Here is a 15,353-nt window from a genome sequence, read left to right on the forward strand (position 1 = left end):
ACAGATGCTCAGAGACAGAGAGACAGAGGCTCAGAGACAGAGAGACAGAGGCTCAGAGACAGAGAGACAGAGGCTCAGAGAGAGATAGTCTCAGCCATATCCCCCTGTCTCGTCTCTGACAGGAGAAGCATGTCCACCCTGCCTCCAAGCAGAGGTCAGAGGTCAGATAAAGTTACTGTGATGCCACCATAGTCTCAGCCATATCCTCCTGTCTCGTCTCTGACAGGAGAAGCATGTCCACCCTGCCTCCAAGCAGAGGTCAGAGGTCAGAGAAGGTTACTGTGATGTCACCATAGTCTCAGCCATATCCTCCTGTCTCGTCTCTGACAGGAGAAGCATGTCCACCCTGCCGCCAAGCAGAGGTCAGAGGTCAGAGAAGGTTACTGTGATGCCACCATAGTCTCAGCCATATCCTCCTGTCTCGTCTCTGTCAGGAGAAGCATGTCCACCCTGCCTCCAAGCAGAGGTCAGAGGTCAGAGAAGGTTACTGTGATGCCACCATAGTCTCAGCCATATCCTCCTGTCTCGTCTCTGACAGGAGAAGCTTGTTGGTGGACCATCCACCCTGCCTCCAAGCAGAGGTCAGAGGGAGAGAAGGTCCGAGTCGGAGATGACCTCATCCTAGTTAGCGTGTCATCAGAACGGTACCTGGTGAGTCTCTGATACCCTTTTCACACTGTCACACTGACAACAACCAAACCGTGTTGCCTTGGCGATTTCATTTTTGCTCAGTCCTTTTAGCAACTATGACAGATCATGCTAGCTCAGTTCACCTTGGTTTGTCTCAGTTCAATCTGGCGAGTGTGTGAGAAGGCAACACGGAGCAGGTGGGATCTGTCTATAGAGTGGACCAGTGTATTACACAGAAATGTTCTTGTCATCTGGACAGGCTATTAGATTCTCCTTGTCAGTCCCATTTGGAACCAGAACTCAACAAACCCAAAACAGGAGCAAAAATCAACTGGTACACAGGTCCACTCCACCAGTAAACAGTACATTTAATATAGTACACAGGTCCACTCCACCAGTAAACAGTACATTTAATATAGTACACAGGTCCACTCCACCAGTAAACAGTACATTTAATATAGTACACAGGTCCACTCCACCAGTAAACAGTACATTTAATATAGTACACAGGTCCACTCCACCAGTAAACAGTACATTTAATATAGTACACAGGTCCACTCCACCAGTAAACAGTACATTTAATATAGTACACAGGTCCACTCCACCAGTAAACAGTACATTTAATATAGTACACAGGTCCACTCCACCAGTAAACAGTACATTTAATATAGTACACAGGTCCACTTCACCAGTAAACAGTACATTTAATATAGTACACAGGTCCACTTCACCAGTAAACAGTACATTTAATATAGTACACAGGTCCACTTCACCAGTAAACAGTAAATTTAATATAGTACTCCACCCTAACCCTCCTGTTATACCACTCCACCCTAACCCTCCTGTTATACCACTCCTCCCTAACCCTCCTATCATACCACTCCAACCTAACCCTCCTATCATACCACTCCACCCTAACCCTCATATCATACCACTCCACCCTAACCCTCCTGTTATACCCCTCCACTCTAACCCTCCTATCATACCACTCCACCCTAACCCTCCTATCATACCACTCCACCCTAACCCTCCTATCATACCACTCCACCCTAACCCTCCTGTTATACCACTCCTCCCTAACCCTCCTATCATACCACTCCACCCTAACCCTCCTATCATACCACTCCACCCTAACCCTCCTGCCATACCACTCCACCCTAACCCTCCTATCATACCACTCCATCCTAACCCTCCTGTTATACCACTCCTCCCTAACCCTCCTATCATACCACTCCACCCTAACCCTCCTATCATACCACTCCACCCTAACCCTCCTGCCATACCACTCCACCCTAACCCTCCTATCATACCACTCCATCCTAACCCTCCTGCCATACCACTCCACCCTAACCCTCCTATCATACCACTCTATCCTAACCCTCCTGTTATACCACTCCACCCTAACCCTCCTATCTTACCACTCCACCGTAACCCTCCTATCATACCACTCCACCCTAACCCTCCTGTTATACCACTCCACCCTAACCCTCCTATCATACCACTCCACCCTAACCCTCCTGCCATACCACTCTACCCTAACCCTCCTATCATACCACTCCACTCCACCCTAACCCTCTTATCATACCACTCCACCCTAACCCTCCTATCATACCACTCCACTCCACCCTAACCCTCTTATCATACCACTCCACCCTAACCCTCCTATCATACCACTCCACCCTAACCCTCCTATCATACCACTCCACCCTAACCCTCCTGTCATACCACTCCATCCTAACCCTCATGTTATACCACTCCACCCTAACCCTCCTATCATACCACTCCACCCTAACCCTCCTGTCATACCACTCCATCCTAACCCTCATGTTATACCACTCCACCCTAACCCTCCTGTCATACCACTCCACCCTAACCCTCCTGTCATACCACTCCATCCTAACCCTCATGTTATACCACTCCACCCTAACCCTCCTGTCATACCACTCAGCAGTGTTTTATTTCCTCCTTCTCCATGCAGCACCTGTCGTACGGTAACGACAGCCTGCACGTGGACGCAGCCTTCCAGCAGACCCTATGGAGCGTGGCTACCGTCTGCTCTGGCAGCGAGGTGGCCCAAGGTGGGTCACAGACACACACACACACACACACACACACACACACACACACACACACACACACACTGTTCCAAGGTGGGTCACAGACAATTACACACACACACACACACACACACACTGTTCCAAGGTGGGTCACAGACACTTACACACACACACACACACACACACACACACACACACACACACACACACACACACACACACACACACACACACACACACACACACACACTGTTCCAAGGTAGGTGTCTGTCTCTGCCCCAGATTGAGACTTCTCCAGGATTAATGGAGGGATGCCCTGGACTGACACCCATAAAGAGCCTAAACAAACATGATGCTACTGTAAAAGCTAATGGGGGTCATATAAACAGGAATGATGCTACTGTAAAAGCTAATGGGGGTCATATAAACAGGAATGATGCTACTGTAAAAGCTAATGGGGGTCATATAAACAGGAATGATGCTACTGTAAAAGCTAATGGGGGTCATATAAACAGGAATGATGCTACTGTAAAAGCTAATGGGGGTCATATAAACAGGAATGATGCTACTGTAAAAGCTAATGGGGGTCATATAAACAGGAATGATGCTACTGTAAAAGCTAATGGGGGTCATATAAACAGGAATGATGCTACTGTAAAAGCTAATGGGGGTCATATAAACAGGAATGATGCTACTGTAAAAGCTAATGGGGGTCATATAAACAGGAATGATGCTACTGTAAAAGCTAATGGGGGTCATATAAACAGGAATGATGCTACTGTAAAAGCTAATGGGGGTCATATAAACAGGAATGATGCTACTGTAAAAGCTAATGGGGGTCATATAAACAGGAATGATGCTACTGTAAAAGCTAATGGGGGTCATATAAACAGGAATGATGCTACTGTAAAAGCTAATGGGGGTCATATAAACAGGAATGATGCTACTGTAAAAGCTAATGGGGGTCATATAAACAGGAATGATGCTACTGTAAAAGCTAATGGGGGTCATATAAACAGGAATGATGCTACTGTAAAAGCTAATGGGGGTCATATAAACAGGAATGATGCTACTGTAAAAGCTAATAGTGGATCATAAAAACAAACAGGGGGACATTGTATCCAAAGCCCCTGAGAAAAGATGAACTGACAAGACAACCAACTGGATTGACATCCTCCCTCCAACTGATGATTCACACAAGGGCTTATAGCAGTGAAATACGATGTCATCAAATCAAATGTATTTACAAAGCCCTTCTTACATCAGCCGATATCTCAAAGTGCTGTACAGAAACCCAGCCTAAAACCCCAAACAAATCAAATGTATTTACAAAGCCCTTCTTACATCAGCTGATATCTCAAAGTGCTGTACAGAAACCCAGCCTAAATCCCCAAACAGCAAGCAATGCAGGTGTAGAAGCACGGTGGCTAGGAAAAACTCCCTAGAAAAGGACAAAACCTAGGAAGAAACCTAGAGAGGAACCAGGCTATGAGGGGTGGCCCAAACAGCAAGCAATGCAGGTGTAGAAGCACGGTGGCTGGGAAAAACTCCCTAGAAAGGCCAAAACCTAGGAAGAAACCTAGAGAGGAACCAGGCTATGAGGGGTGGCCCAAACAGCAAGCAATGCAGCTGTAGAAGCACGGTGGAAAACCTCCCCTAGAAAGGTATTTTATTTAGTTACTTGACTGATCCTTTGTTTTGACATGGTGTCATGTGGAGACCAAGATCTCTTCTACAAATGAAAGATAAACACGTCAAATACAAAAGGCAAAAAATAAACAACAACATCATAGAAACAAATTCATCGCTGATCGCTGATGTCCCTTGTCGTGGAAATGTCCTGTATTTACCAAAATCATGAGAGAGCAAACCACACACAAGTCAGGAGTTATATCATAAAGTCCATCTTTAATTATATGAGCTTCACCAAAGCCCTGTGACTCTCGGATCAATTCAGTGTCTATAAATGAATTCTCTGAGAGTGCTTACAAAACAGTTCTTAGTATCATTTATAGCCAAGACACACGCCCATCTCAACTCACATGACAAATAACAGATCTTAGGAACATTTCACTAAAAAACTTTTACTTGAAAAAGGATTAGCTATGAATTATTGTTCAGTTAGTCTCCGAAACAAAGTACTTATCTCGTTCTTGGTACCACTTGGGACCAAAACATTACCTCATCCAATGGCATATATCAATTGTCAATTCTAGATACTCCCATATCAAATACAACCCCTCCTGGACAAGCTCACGGAGAGGAGTGACTGGCACACAGACATTGTGGAGCCAACTAACTGGTTCCCCATTAATCACACCATCCCTTCACATGGTTTAGGAATAGTTACAGACACATTCACAGATAAGACTAACCTGACCTCTCCGCTCTCTGGGCTCCAAGTAATTTTTCCCACATAAGCATACTTATAAAAATTGATAAAACATCTTATTTATCAATGTTACCTCAAGAATTCTGATTCTGCCACAACACCCTGCACATTGATCTTATCTAATGTCATGTCTGGGACAGAGGCTTCCCGCTGTCTGGTCCAGAGACAGGCTAACCAGTCCTCTCTCCACCTGCAGGGTTCATGATCGGTGGGGACGTGCTGAGGCTGCTCCATGGTCACATGGATGAATGTCTGACAGTGCCGTCGGGAGAACATGGGGAGGAGCAGCGCAGGTACGTGGTTGACTAGGAGATATCCTTCATCTATGATGACAGACGTTGGGGGGAGGAGCAGCCCAGGTACGTGGTTGACTGGGAGATATCCTTCATCTATGATGACAGACGTTGGGGGGAGGAGCAGCCCAGGTACGTGGTTGACTAGGAGATATCCTTCATCTATGATGACAGACGTTGGGGGGAGGAGTAGCCCAGGTATGTGGTTGACTATGAGATATCCTTCATCTATGATGACAGACGCTAGTCCTTGAAATATCCTTTACCATATAATTTATAATCCTCTGTGTATCTATAGACTGTTACCTGCTGTCCAACTGATCTACAGTCGTGGCCAAAAGTTTTGAGAATTACACAAATATTAATTTTCACAAAGTCTGCTGCCTCAGTTTGTATGATGGCAATTTGCATATACTCCAGAATGTTTTGAAGAGTGATCAGATGAATTGCAGTTAATTGCAAAGTCACTGTTTGCCATGCAAATGAACTGAATCCCCCAAAAACATTTCCACTGCATTTCAGCCCTGCCACAAAAGGACCAGCTGACATCATGTCAGTGATTCTCTCGTTAACACAGGTGTGAGTGTTGACGAGGACAAGGCTGGAGATCACTCTGTCATGCTGATTGAGTTTGAATAACAGACTGGAAGCTTCAAAAGGAGGGTGGTGCTTGGAATCATTGTTCTTCCTCTGTCAACCATGGTTACCTGCAAGGAAACACGTGCTGTCATCATTGCTTTGCACAAAAAGGGCTTCACAGGCAAGGATATTGTTGCCAGTAAGATTGCACCTAAATCAACCATTTATCGGATCATCAAGAACTTCAAGGAGAGCGGTTCAAAGTCCAGCAAGCGCCAGGACCATCTCTTAAAGTTGATTCAGCTGCGGAATCGGGGCACCCCCAGTACAGAGCTTGCTCAGGAATGGCAGCAGGAAGGTGTGAGTGCATCTGCACGCACAGTGAGGCGAAGACATTTGTAGTATGGCCTGGTGTCAAGAAGGGCAGCAAAGAAGCCACTTCTCTCCAGGAAAAACATCAGGGACAGACTGATATTCTGCAAAAGGTACAGGGATTGGACTGCTGAGGACTGGGGTGAAGTCGTTTTCTCTGATGAATCCCCTTTCCGATTGTTTGGGGCATCCGGAAAGAAGCTTGTCCGGAGAAGACAAGGTGAGCGCTACCATCAGTCCTGTGTCATGCCAACAGTAAAGCATCCTGAGACCATTCATGTGTGGGGTTGCTTCTCAGCCAAGGGAGTGGGCTCACTCACAATTTTGCCTAAGAACACAGCCATGAATAAAGAATGGTACCAACACATCCTCCGAGAGCAACTTCTCCCAACCATCCAGGAACAGTTTGGTGATGAACAATGCCTTTTCCAGCATGATGGAGCACCTTGCCATAAGGCAATAGTGATAACTAAGTGGCTCGGGGAACAAAACATCGCCAGTCCATCGCCAGGAAACTCCCCAGACCTTAATCCCATTGAGAACTTGTGGTCAATCCTCAAGAGGCAGGCGGACAAACAAAACCCCACAAATTCTGACAAACTCCAAACATTGATTATGTAAGAATGGGCTGCCATCAGTCAGGATGTGGCCCAGAAGTTAATTGACAGCTTGCCAGGGCAGATTGCAGAGGTCTTGACAAAGTAGGGTCAACTCTGCAAATATTGACTCTTTGCATCAACTTCATGTAATTGTCAATAAAAAGCCTTTTGACACTTATGAAATACTTGTAATTATACTTCAGTATTCCATAGTAACATCTGACAAAAATATCTAAAGACACTGAAGCAGCAAACTTTGTGGAAATAAATATTTGTGTCATTCTCAAAATTTTTGGCCACGACTGTACATTTACAGTATAGTATAGTTGAACAAGACCATCACAGTATAGCCTGGTTTAACAGACCATCACAGTATAGCCTGGTTTAACAGACCATCACAGTATAGCCTGGTTTAACAGACCATCACAGTATAGCCTGGTTTAACTAGACCATCACAGTATAGCCCGGTTTAACAGACCATCACAGTATAGCCCGGTTTAACAGACCATCACAGTATAGCCTGGTTTAACAGACCATCACAGTATAGCCTGGTTTAACAGACCATCACAGTATAGCCCGGTTTAACAGACCATCACAGTATAGCCTGGTTTAACAGACCATCACAGTATAGCCTGGTTTAACAGACCATCACAGTATAGCCTGGTTTAACAGACCATCACAGTATAGCCTGGTTTAACAGACCATCACAGTATAGCCTGGTTTAACTAGACCATCACAGTATAGCCTGGTTTAACAGACCATCACAGTATAGCCTGGTTTAACAAGACCATCACAGTATAGCCTGGTTTAACAGACCATCACAGTATAGCCTGGTTTAACAGACCATCACAGTATAGCCTGGTTTAACAGACCATCACAGTATAGCCTGGTTTAACTAGACCATCACAGTATAGCCTGGTTTAACAGACCATCACAGTATAGCCTGGTTTAACTAGACCATCACAGTATAGCCTGGTTTAACTAGACCATCACAGTATAGCCTGGTTTAACAGACCATCACAGTATAGCCTGGTTTAACAGACCATCCCAGTATAGCCTGGTTTAACTAGACCATCACAGTATAGCCTGGTTTAACTAGACCATCACAGTATAGCCTGGTTTAACAGACCATCACAGTATAGCCTGGTTTAACTAGACCATCACAGTATAGCCTGGTTTAACAGACCATCACAGTATAGCCTGGTTTAACAGACCATCACAGTATAGCCTGGTTTAACAGACCATCACAGTATAGCCTGGTTTAACTAGACCATCACAGTATAGCCTGGTTTAACAGACCATCACAGTATAGCCTGGTTTAACAGACCATCACAGTATAGCCTGGTTTAACAGACCATCACAGTATAGCCTGGTTTAACAGACCATCACAGTATAGCCTGGTTTAACTAGACCATCACAGTATAGCCTGGTTTAACTAGACCATCACAGTATAGCCTGGTTTAACAGACCATCCCAGTATAGCCTGGTTTAACAGACCATCACAGTATAGCCTGGTTTAACAGACCATCACAGTATAGCCTGGTTTAACAGACCATCACAGTATAGCCTGGTTTAACTAGACCATCACAGTATAGCCTGGTTTAACAGACCATCACAGTATAGCCTGGTTTAACAAGATCATCACAGTATAGCCTGGTTTAACAGACCATCACAGTATAGCCTGGTTTAACAGACCATCACAGTATAGCCTGGTTTAACAGACCATCACATTATAGCCTGGTTTAACAGACCATCACAGTATAGCCTGGGGGTGGGCTCACTCCCAGACTAGACCATCACAGTATAGCCTGGTTTAACAAGACCATCACAGTATAGCCTGGTTTAACAGACCATCACAGTATAGCCTGGTTTAACAAGACCATCACAGTATAGCCTGGTTTAGCAGACCATCACAGTATAGCCTGGTTTAACAAGACCATCACAGTATAGCCTGGTTTAACAGACCATCACAGTATAGCCTGGTTTAGCAGACCATCACAGTATAGCCTGGTTTAACAGACCATCACAGTATAGCCTGGTTTAACAGACCATCACAGTATAGCCTGGTTTAGCAGACCATCACAGTCTAGCCTGGTTTAACAGACCATCACAGTATAGCCTGGTTTAACAGACCATCACAGTATAGCCTGGTTTAACTAGACCATCACAGTATAGCCTGGTTTAACTAGACCATCACAGTATAGCCTGGTTTAACTAGACCATCACAGTATAGCCTGGTTTAACAGACCATCACAGTATAGCCTGGTTTAACTAGACCATCACAGTATAGCCTGGTTTAACAGACCATCACAGTATAGCCTGGTTTAACTAGACCATCACAGTATAGCCTGGTTTAACTAGACCATCACAGTATAGCCTGGTTTAACAGACCATCACAGTATAGCCCGGTTTAACTAGACCATCACAGTATAGCCTGTGGGTGGGCTCACTCCCAGACTAGACCATCACAGTATAGCCTGGTTTAACAGGACCATCACAGTATAGCCTGGTTTAACTAGACCATCACAGTATAGCCTGGTTTAACAGACCATCACAGTATAGCCTGGTTTAACTAGACCATCACAGTATAGCCTGGTTTAACAGACCATCACAGTATAGCCTGGTTTAACTAGACCATCACAGTATAGCCTGGTTTAACTAGACCATCACAGTATAGCCTGGTTTAACTAGACCATCACAGTATAGCCTGGTTTAACTAGACCATCACAGTATAGCCTGGTTTAACTAGACCATCACAGTATAGCCTGGTTTAACAGACCATCACAGTATAGCCTGGTTTAACTAGACCATCACAGTATAGCCTGGTTTAACAGACCATCACAGTATAGCCTGGTTTAACTAGACCATCACAGTATAGCCTGGTTTAACAGACCATCACAGTATAGCCTGGTTTAACAGACCATCACAGTATAGCCTGGTTTAACTAGACCATCACAGTATAGCCTGGTTTAACAGACCATCACAGTATAGCCTGGTTTAACTAGACCATCACAGTATAGCCTGGTTTAACTAGACCATCACAGTATAGCCTGGTTTAACAGACCATCACAGTATAGCCTGGTTTAACTAGACCATCACAGTATAGCCTGGTTTAACAGACCATCACAGTATAGCCTGGTTTAACTAGACCATCACAGTATAGCCTGGTTTAACAGACCATCACAGTATAGCCTGGTTTAACAGACCATCACAGTATAGCCTGGTTTAACAGACCATCACAATATAGCCTGGTTTAACAGACCATCACAGTATAGCCTGGTTTAACAGACCATCACAGTATAGCCTGGTTTAACAGACCATCACAGTATAGCCTGGTTTAACATGACCATCACAATATAGCCTGGTTTAACTAGACCATCACAGTATAGCCTGGTTTAACAGACCATCACAGTATAGCCTGGTTTAACAGGACCATCACAATATAGCCTGGTTTAACTAGACCATCACAGTATAGCCTGGTTTAACAGACCATCACAGTATAGCCTGGTTTAACAGACCATCACAGTATAGCCTGGTTTAACTAGACCATCACAGTATAGCCTGGTTTAACAGACCATCACAGTATAGCCTGGTTTAACAGACCATCACAGTATAGCCTGGTTTAACAGACCATCACAGTATAGCCTGGTTTAACTAGACCATCACAGTATAGCCTGGTTTAACAGACCATCACAGTATAGCCTGGTTTAACAGACCATCACAGTATAGCCTGGTTTAACAGACCATCACAGTATAGCCTGGTTTAACAGACCATCACAGTATAGCCTGGTTTAACTAGACCATCACAGTATAGCCTGGTTTAACAGACCATCACAGTATAGCCTGGTTTAACTATACCATCACAGTATAGCCTGGTTTAACAGACCATCACAGTATAGCCTGGTTTAACAGACCATCACAGTATAGCCTGGTTTAACAGACCATCACAGTATAGCCTGGTTTAACAAGACCATCACAGTATAGCCTGGTTTAACTAGACCATCACAGTATAGCCTGGTTTAACAAGACCATCACAGTATAGCCTGGTTTAACTAGACCATCACAGTATAGCCCGGTTTAACTAGACCATCACAGTATAGCCTGGTTTAACAGACCATCACAGTATAGCCTGGTTTAACAGACCATCACAGTATAGCCTGGTTTAACAGACCATCACAGTATAGCCTGGTTTAACAGACCATCACAGTATAGCCTGGTTTAACTAGACCATCACAGTATAGCCTGGTTTAACAGACCATCACAGTATAGCCTGGTTTAACAGACCATCACAGTATAGCCTGGTTTAACAGACCATCACAGTATAGCCTGGTTTAACAGACCATCACAGTATAGCCTGGTTTAACTAGACCATCACAGTATAGCCTGGTTTAACAGACCATCACAGTATAGCCTGGTTTAACAGACCATCACAGTATAGCCTGGTTTAACAGACCATCACAGTATAGCCTGGTTTAACAGACCATCACAGTATAGCCTGGTTTAACAGACCATCACAGTATAGCCTGGTTTAACAGACCATCACAGTATAGCCTGGTTTAACAAGACCATCACAGTATAGCCTGGTTTAACAGACCATCACAGTATAGCCTGGTTTAACAGACCATCACATTATAGCCTGGTTTAACAAGACCATCACAGTATAGCCTGGTTTAACTAGACCATCACAGTATAGCCTGGTTTAACAGACCATCACAGTATAGCCTGGTTTAACAGACCATCACAGTATAGCCTGGTTTAACAGACCATCACAGTATAGCCTGGTTTAACAGACCATCACAGTATAGCCTGGTTTAACAGGACCATCACAGTATAGCCCGGTTTAACAGACCATCACAGTATAGCCTGGTTTAACAGACCATCACAGTATAGCCTGGTTTAACAGACCATCACAGTATAGCCCGGTTTAACAGACCATCACAGTATAGCCTGGTTTAACAGACCATCACAGTATAGCCCGGTTTAACAGACCATCACAGTATAGCCTGGTTTAACAGACCATCACATTATAGCCTGGTTTAACAGACCATCACAGTATAGCCTGGTTTAACAGACCATCACATTATAGCCTGGTTTAACAGACCATCACAGTATAGCCTGGTTTAACAGGACCATCACAGTATAGCCTGGTTTAACAGACCATCACAGTATAGCCTGGTTTACCTAGACCATCACAGTATAGCCTGGTTTAACAGACCATCACAGTATAGCCTGGTTTAACAGACCATCACATTATAGCCTGGTTTAACTAGACCATCACAGTATAGCCTGGTTTAACAGACCATCACAGTATAGCCTGGTTTAACAGACCATCACAGTATAGCCTGGTTTAACAGACCATCACAGTATAGCCTGGTTTAACAGACCATCACAGTATAGCCTGGTTTAACAGGACCATCACATTATAGCCTGGTTTAACAGGACCATCACAGTATAGCCTGGTTTAACAGACCATCACAGTATAGCCTGGTTTAACAGGACCATCACAGTATAGCCTGGTTTAACAGACCATCACAGTATAGCCTGGTTTACCTAGACCATCACAGTATAGCCTGGTTTAACAGACCATCACAGTATAGCCTGGTTTAACAGACCATCACATTATAGCCTGGTTTAACTAGACCATCACAGTATAGCCTGGTTTAACAGACCATCACAGTATAGCCTGGTTTAACAGACCATCACAGTATAGCCTGGTTTAACAGACCATCACAGTATAGCCTGGTTTACCTAGACCATCACAGTATAGCCTGGTTTAACAGACCATCACAGTATAGCCTGGTTTAACAGACCATCACAGTATAGCCTGGTTTAACTAGACCATCACAGTATAGCCTGGTTTAACAGACCATCACAGTATAGCCTGGTTTAACAGACCATCACAGTATAGCCTGGGGGTGGGCTCACTCCCAGACTAGACCATCACAGTATAGCCTGGTTTAACAGACCATCACAGTATAGCCCGGTTTAACTAGACCATCACAGTATAGCCTGTGGGTGGGCTCACTCCCAGACTAGACCATCACAGTATAGCCTGGTTTAGCAGACCATCACAGTATAGCCTGGTTTAACAAGACCATCACAGTATAGCCCGGTTTAACTAGACCATCACAGTATAGCCTGGTTTAACAGACCATCACAGTATAGCCTGGTTTAACAGACCATCACAGTATAGCCTGGTTTAACTAGACCATCACAGTATAGCCTGGTTTAACAGACCATCACAGTATAGCCTGGTTTAACAGGACCATCACAGTATAGCCTGGTTTAACAGACCATCACAGTATAGCCTGGTTTAACAGGACCATCACAGTATAGCCTGGTTTAACAGACCATCACAGTATAGCCTGGTTTAACAGGACCATCACAGTATACATTGTCAGTGTGATCAGGACTGTTAGGACTGTCAGTGTGGTCAGGACTGTGGTCAGGACTGTCAGTAGGGTCAGGACTGTCAATAGGGTCAGGACTGTCAGTGTGGTCAGGACTGTCAATAGTGTCAGGACTGTCAGTGTGGTCAGGACTGTCAATAGGGTCAGGACTGTCAGTGTGGTCAGGACTGTCAGTAGGGTCAGGACTGTCAGTGTGATCAGGACTGTGGTCAGGACTGTCAGTGTGATCAGGACTGTCAGTGTGATCAGGACTGTCAGTGTGATCAGGACTGTCAGTGTGATTAAGACTGTCATTGTGGTCAGGACTGTCAGTGTGGTCACAGTCCTGACTGTCAGTAGGGTCAGGACTGTCAGTGTGGTCAGGACTGTCAGTGTGATCAGGACTGTCAGTATGGTCAGGACTGTCAGTGTGATCAGGACTGTGGTCAGGACTGTCAGTAGGGTCAGGACTGTCAGTGTGATCAGGACTGTGGTCAGGACTGTCAGTAGGGTCAGGACTGTCAGTGTGATCAGGACTGTGGTCAGGACTGTCAGTGTGGTCAGGACTGTCAATGTGGTCAGGACTGTCAATAAGGTCAGGACTGTCAGTGTGGTCAGGACTGTCAGTGTGGTCGGGACTGTCAGTAGGCTCAGGACTGTCAGTGTGATCAGGACTGTGGTCAGGACTGTCAGTGTGATCAGGACTGTCAGTGTGGTCAGGACTGTGGTCAAGACTGTCAGTGTGATTAGGACTGTCATTGTGGTCAGGACTGTCAGTGTGGTCACAGTCCTGACTGTCAGTAGGGTCAGGACTGTCAGTGTGGTCAGGACTGTCAGTGTGGTCAGGACTGTCAGTGTGATCAGGACTGTCAGTGTGGTCAGGACTGTGGTCAGGACTGTCAGTAGGGTCAGGACTATCAGTGTGGTCAGGACTGTGGTCAGGACTGTCAGTAGGGTCAGGACTGTCAGTGTGGTCAGGACTGTCAGTGTGATCAGGACTGTCAGTGTGGTCAGGACTGTCAGTGTGATCAGGACTGTGGCCAAGACTGTCAGTAGGGTCAGGACTGTCAGTGTGATCAGGACTGTCAGTGTGGTCAGGACTGTCAGTGTGATCAGGACTGTGGCCAAGACTGTCAGTAGGGTCAGGACTGTCAGTGTGATCAGGACTGTGGTCAGGACTGTCAGTGTGGTCAGGACTGTCAGTGTGGTCAGGACTGTCAGTGTGGTCAGGACTGTGGTCAGGACTGTCAGTAGGGTCAGGACTATCAGTGTGGTCAGGACTGTGGTCAGGACTGTCAGTAGGGTCAGGACTGTCAGTGTGATCAGGACTGTGGTCAGGACTGTCAGTAGGGTCAGGACTGTCAGTGTGATCAGGACTGTGGTCAGGACTGTCAGTGTGGTCAGGACTATCAGTGTGGTCAGGACTGTGGTCAGGACTGTCAGTAGGGTCAGGACTGTCAGTGTGATCAGGACTGTGGTCAGGACTGTCAGTGTGGTCAGGACTGTCAGTGTGATCAGGACTATGGTCAGGACTGTCAGTAGGGTCAGGACTGTCAGTAAAGCAGCAGGGTAAACATAATCGATCCTCTGGTGTTTGATAGGACGTCAATGCAGCAGAGCATGCTGGGATGAAGGGCTCTAGGAGAGCTGCTCTCACACAGAGGAATAAAAGTCGGCTTTTACCCAAAGTGTAATGTTTGTACGCAGTGTGTGTGTGTGTGTGTGTGTGCATTTTCCTTGGATGCAGAAGTGTGTGGGCTTACCTTCAAAGTAGGGCATCCACTGTTCTGCTTCAAAGAAGAGAACAGAGTAGGTAGTTCTACTCTTTAGGGAGGGAGAGAGAGAGGGAGATGGAAAGAGGGAGGGATGGAGGGAGGGAGAGAGATGGAAAGAGGGAGGGATGGAGAGAAGGAGGGAGATGGAAAGAGGGAGGGATGGAGGGAGGGAGGGAGATGGAAAGAGGGAGGGGAGGGAGGGGAGGGAGGGAGGGATGGAAAGAGGGAGGGATGGAGGGAGGGAGGGAGATGGAAAGAGGGAGGGAT

General features: G+C 45.5%; 1 protein-coding gene across 4 annotated transcripts in view; it reads left to right on the top strand.

Moving 5' to 3' along the window:
* The window catches only part of ryr2a (ryanodine receptor 2a (cardiac)), a 368,722-nt gene that overhangs the window by 3,838 nt on the left and 349,531 nt on the right, over positions 1-15,353 (top strand). For all 4 annotated transcript variants that reach the window (XM_090217869.1, XM_090217870.1, XM_090217871.1 and 1 more), the window contains exons 3-5: positions 539-651; positions 2,609-2,708; positions 5,276-5,372. In XM_090217869.1, coding sequence (XP_090073995.1) covers positions 5,354-5,372 — 19 coding nt within the window. In that variant the 5' untranslated portion in view covers positions 539-651; positions 2,609-2,708; positions 5,276-5,353. The remainder of the gene's footprint in view (positions 1-538; positions 652-2,608; positions 2,709-5,275; positions 5,373-15,353) is intronic.

The sequence above is a fragment of the Oncorhynchus mykiss genome, chromosome 23 (assembly GCF_057628025.1).
Source record: "Oncorhynchus mykiss isolate SJ-2025 chromosome 23, ASM5762802v1, whole genome shotgun sequence".
Taxonomy (NCBI): Eukaryota; Metazoa; Chordata; class Actinopteri; order Salmoniformes; family Salmonidae; genus Oncorhynchus; species Oncorhynchus mykiss.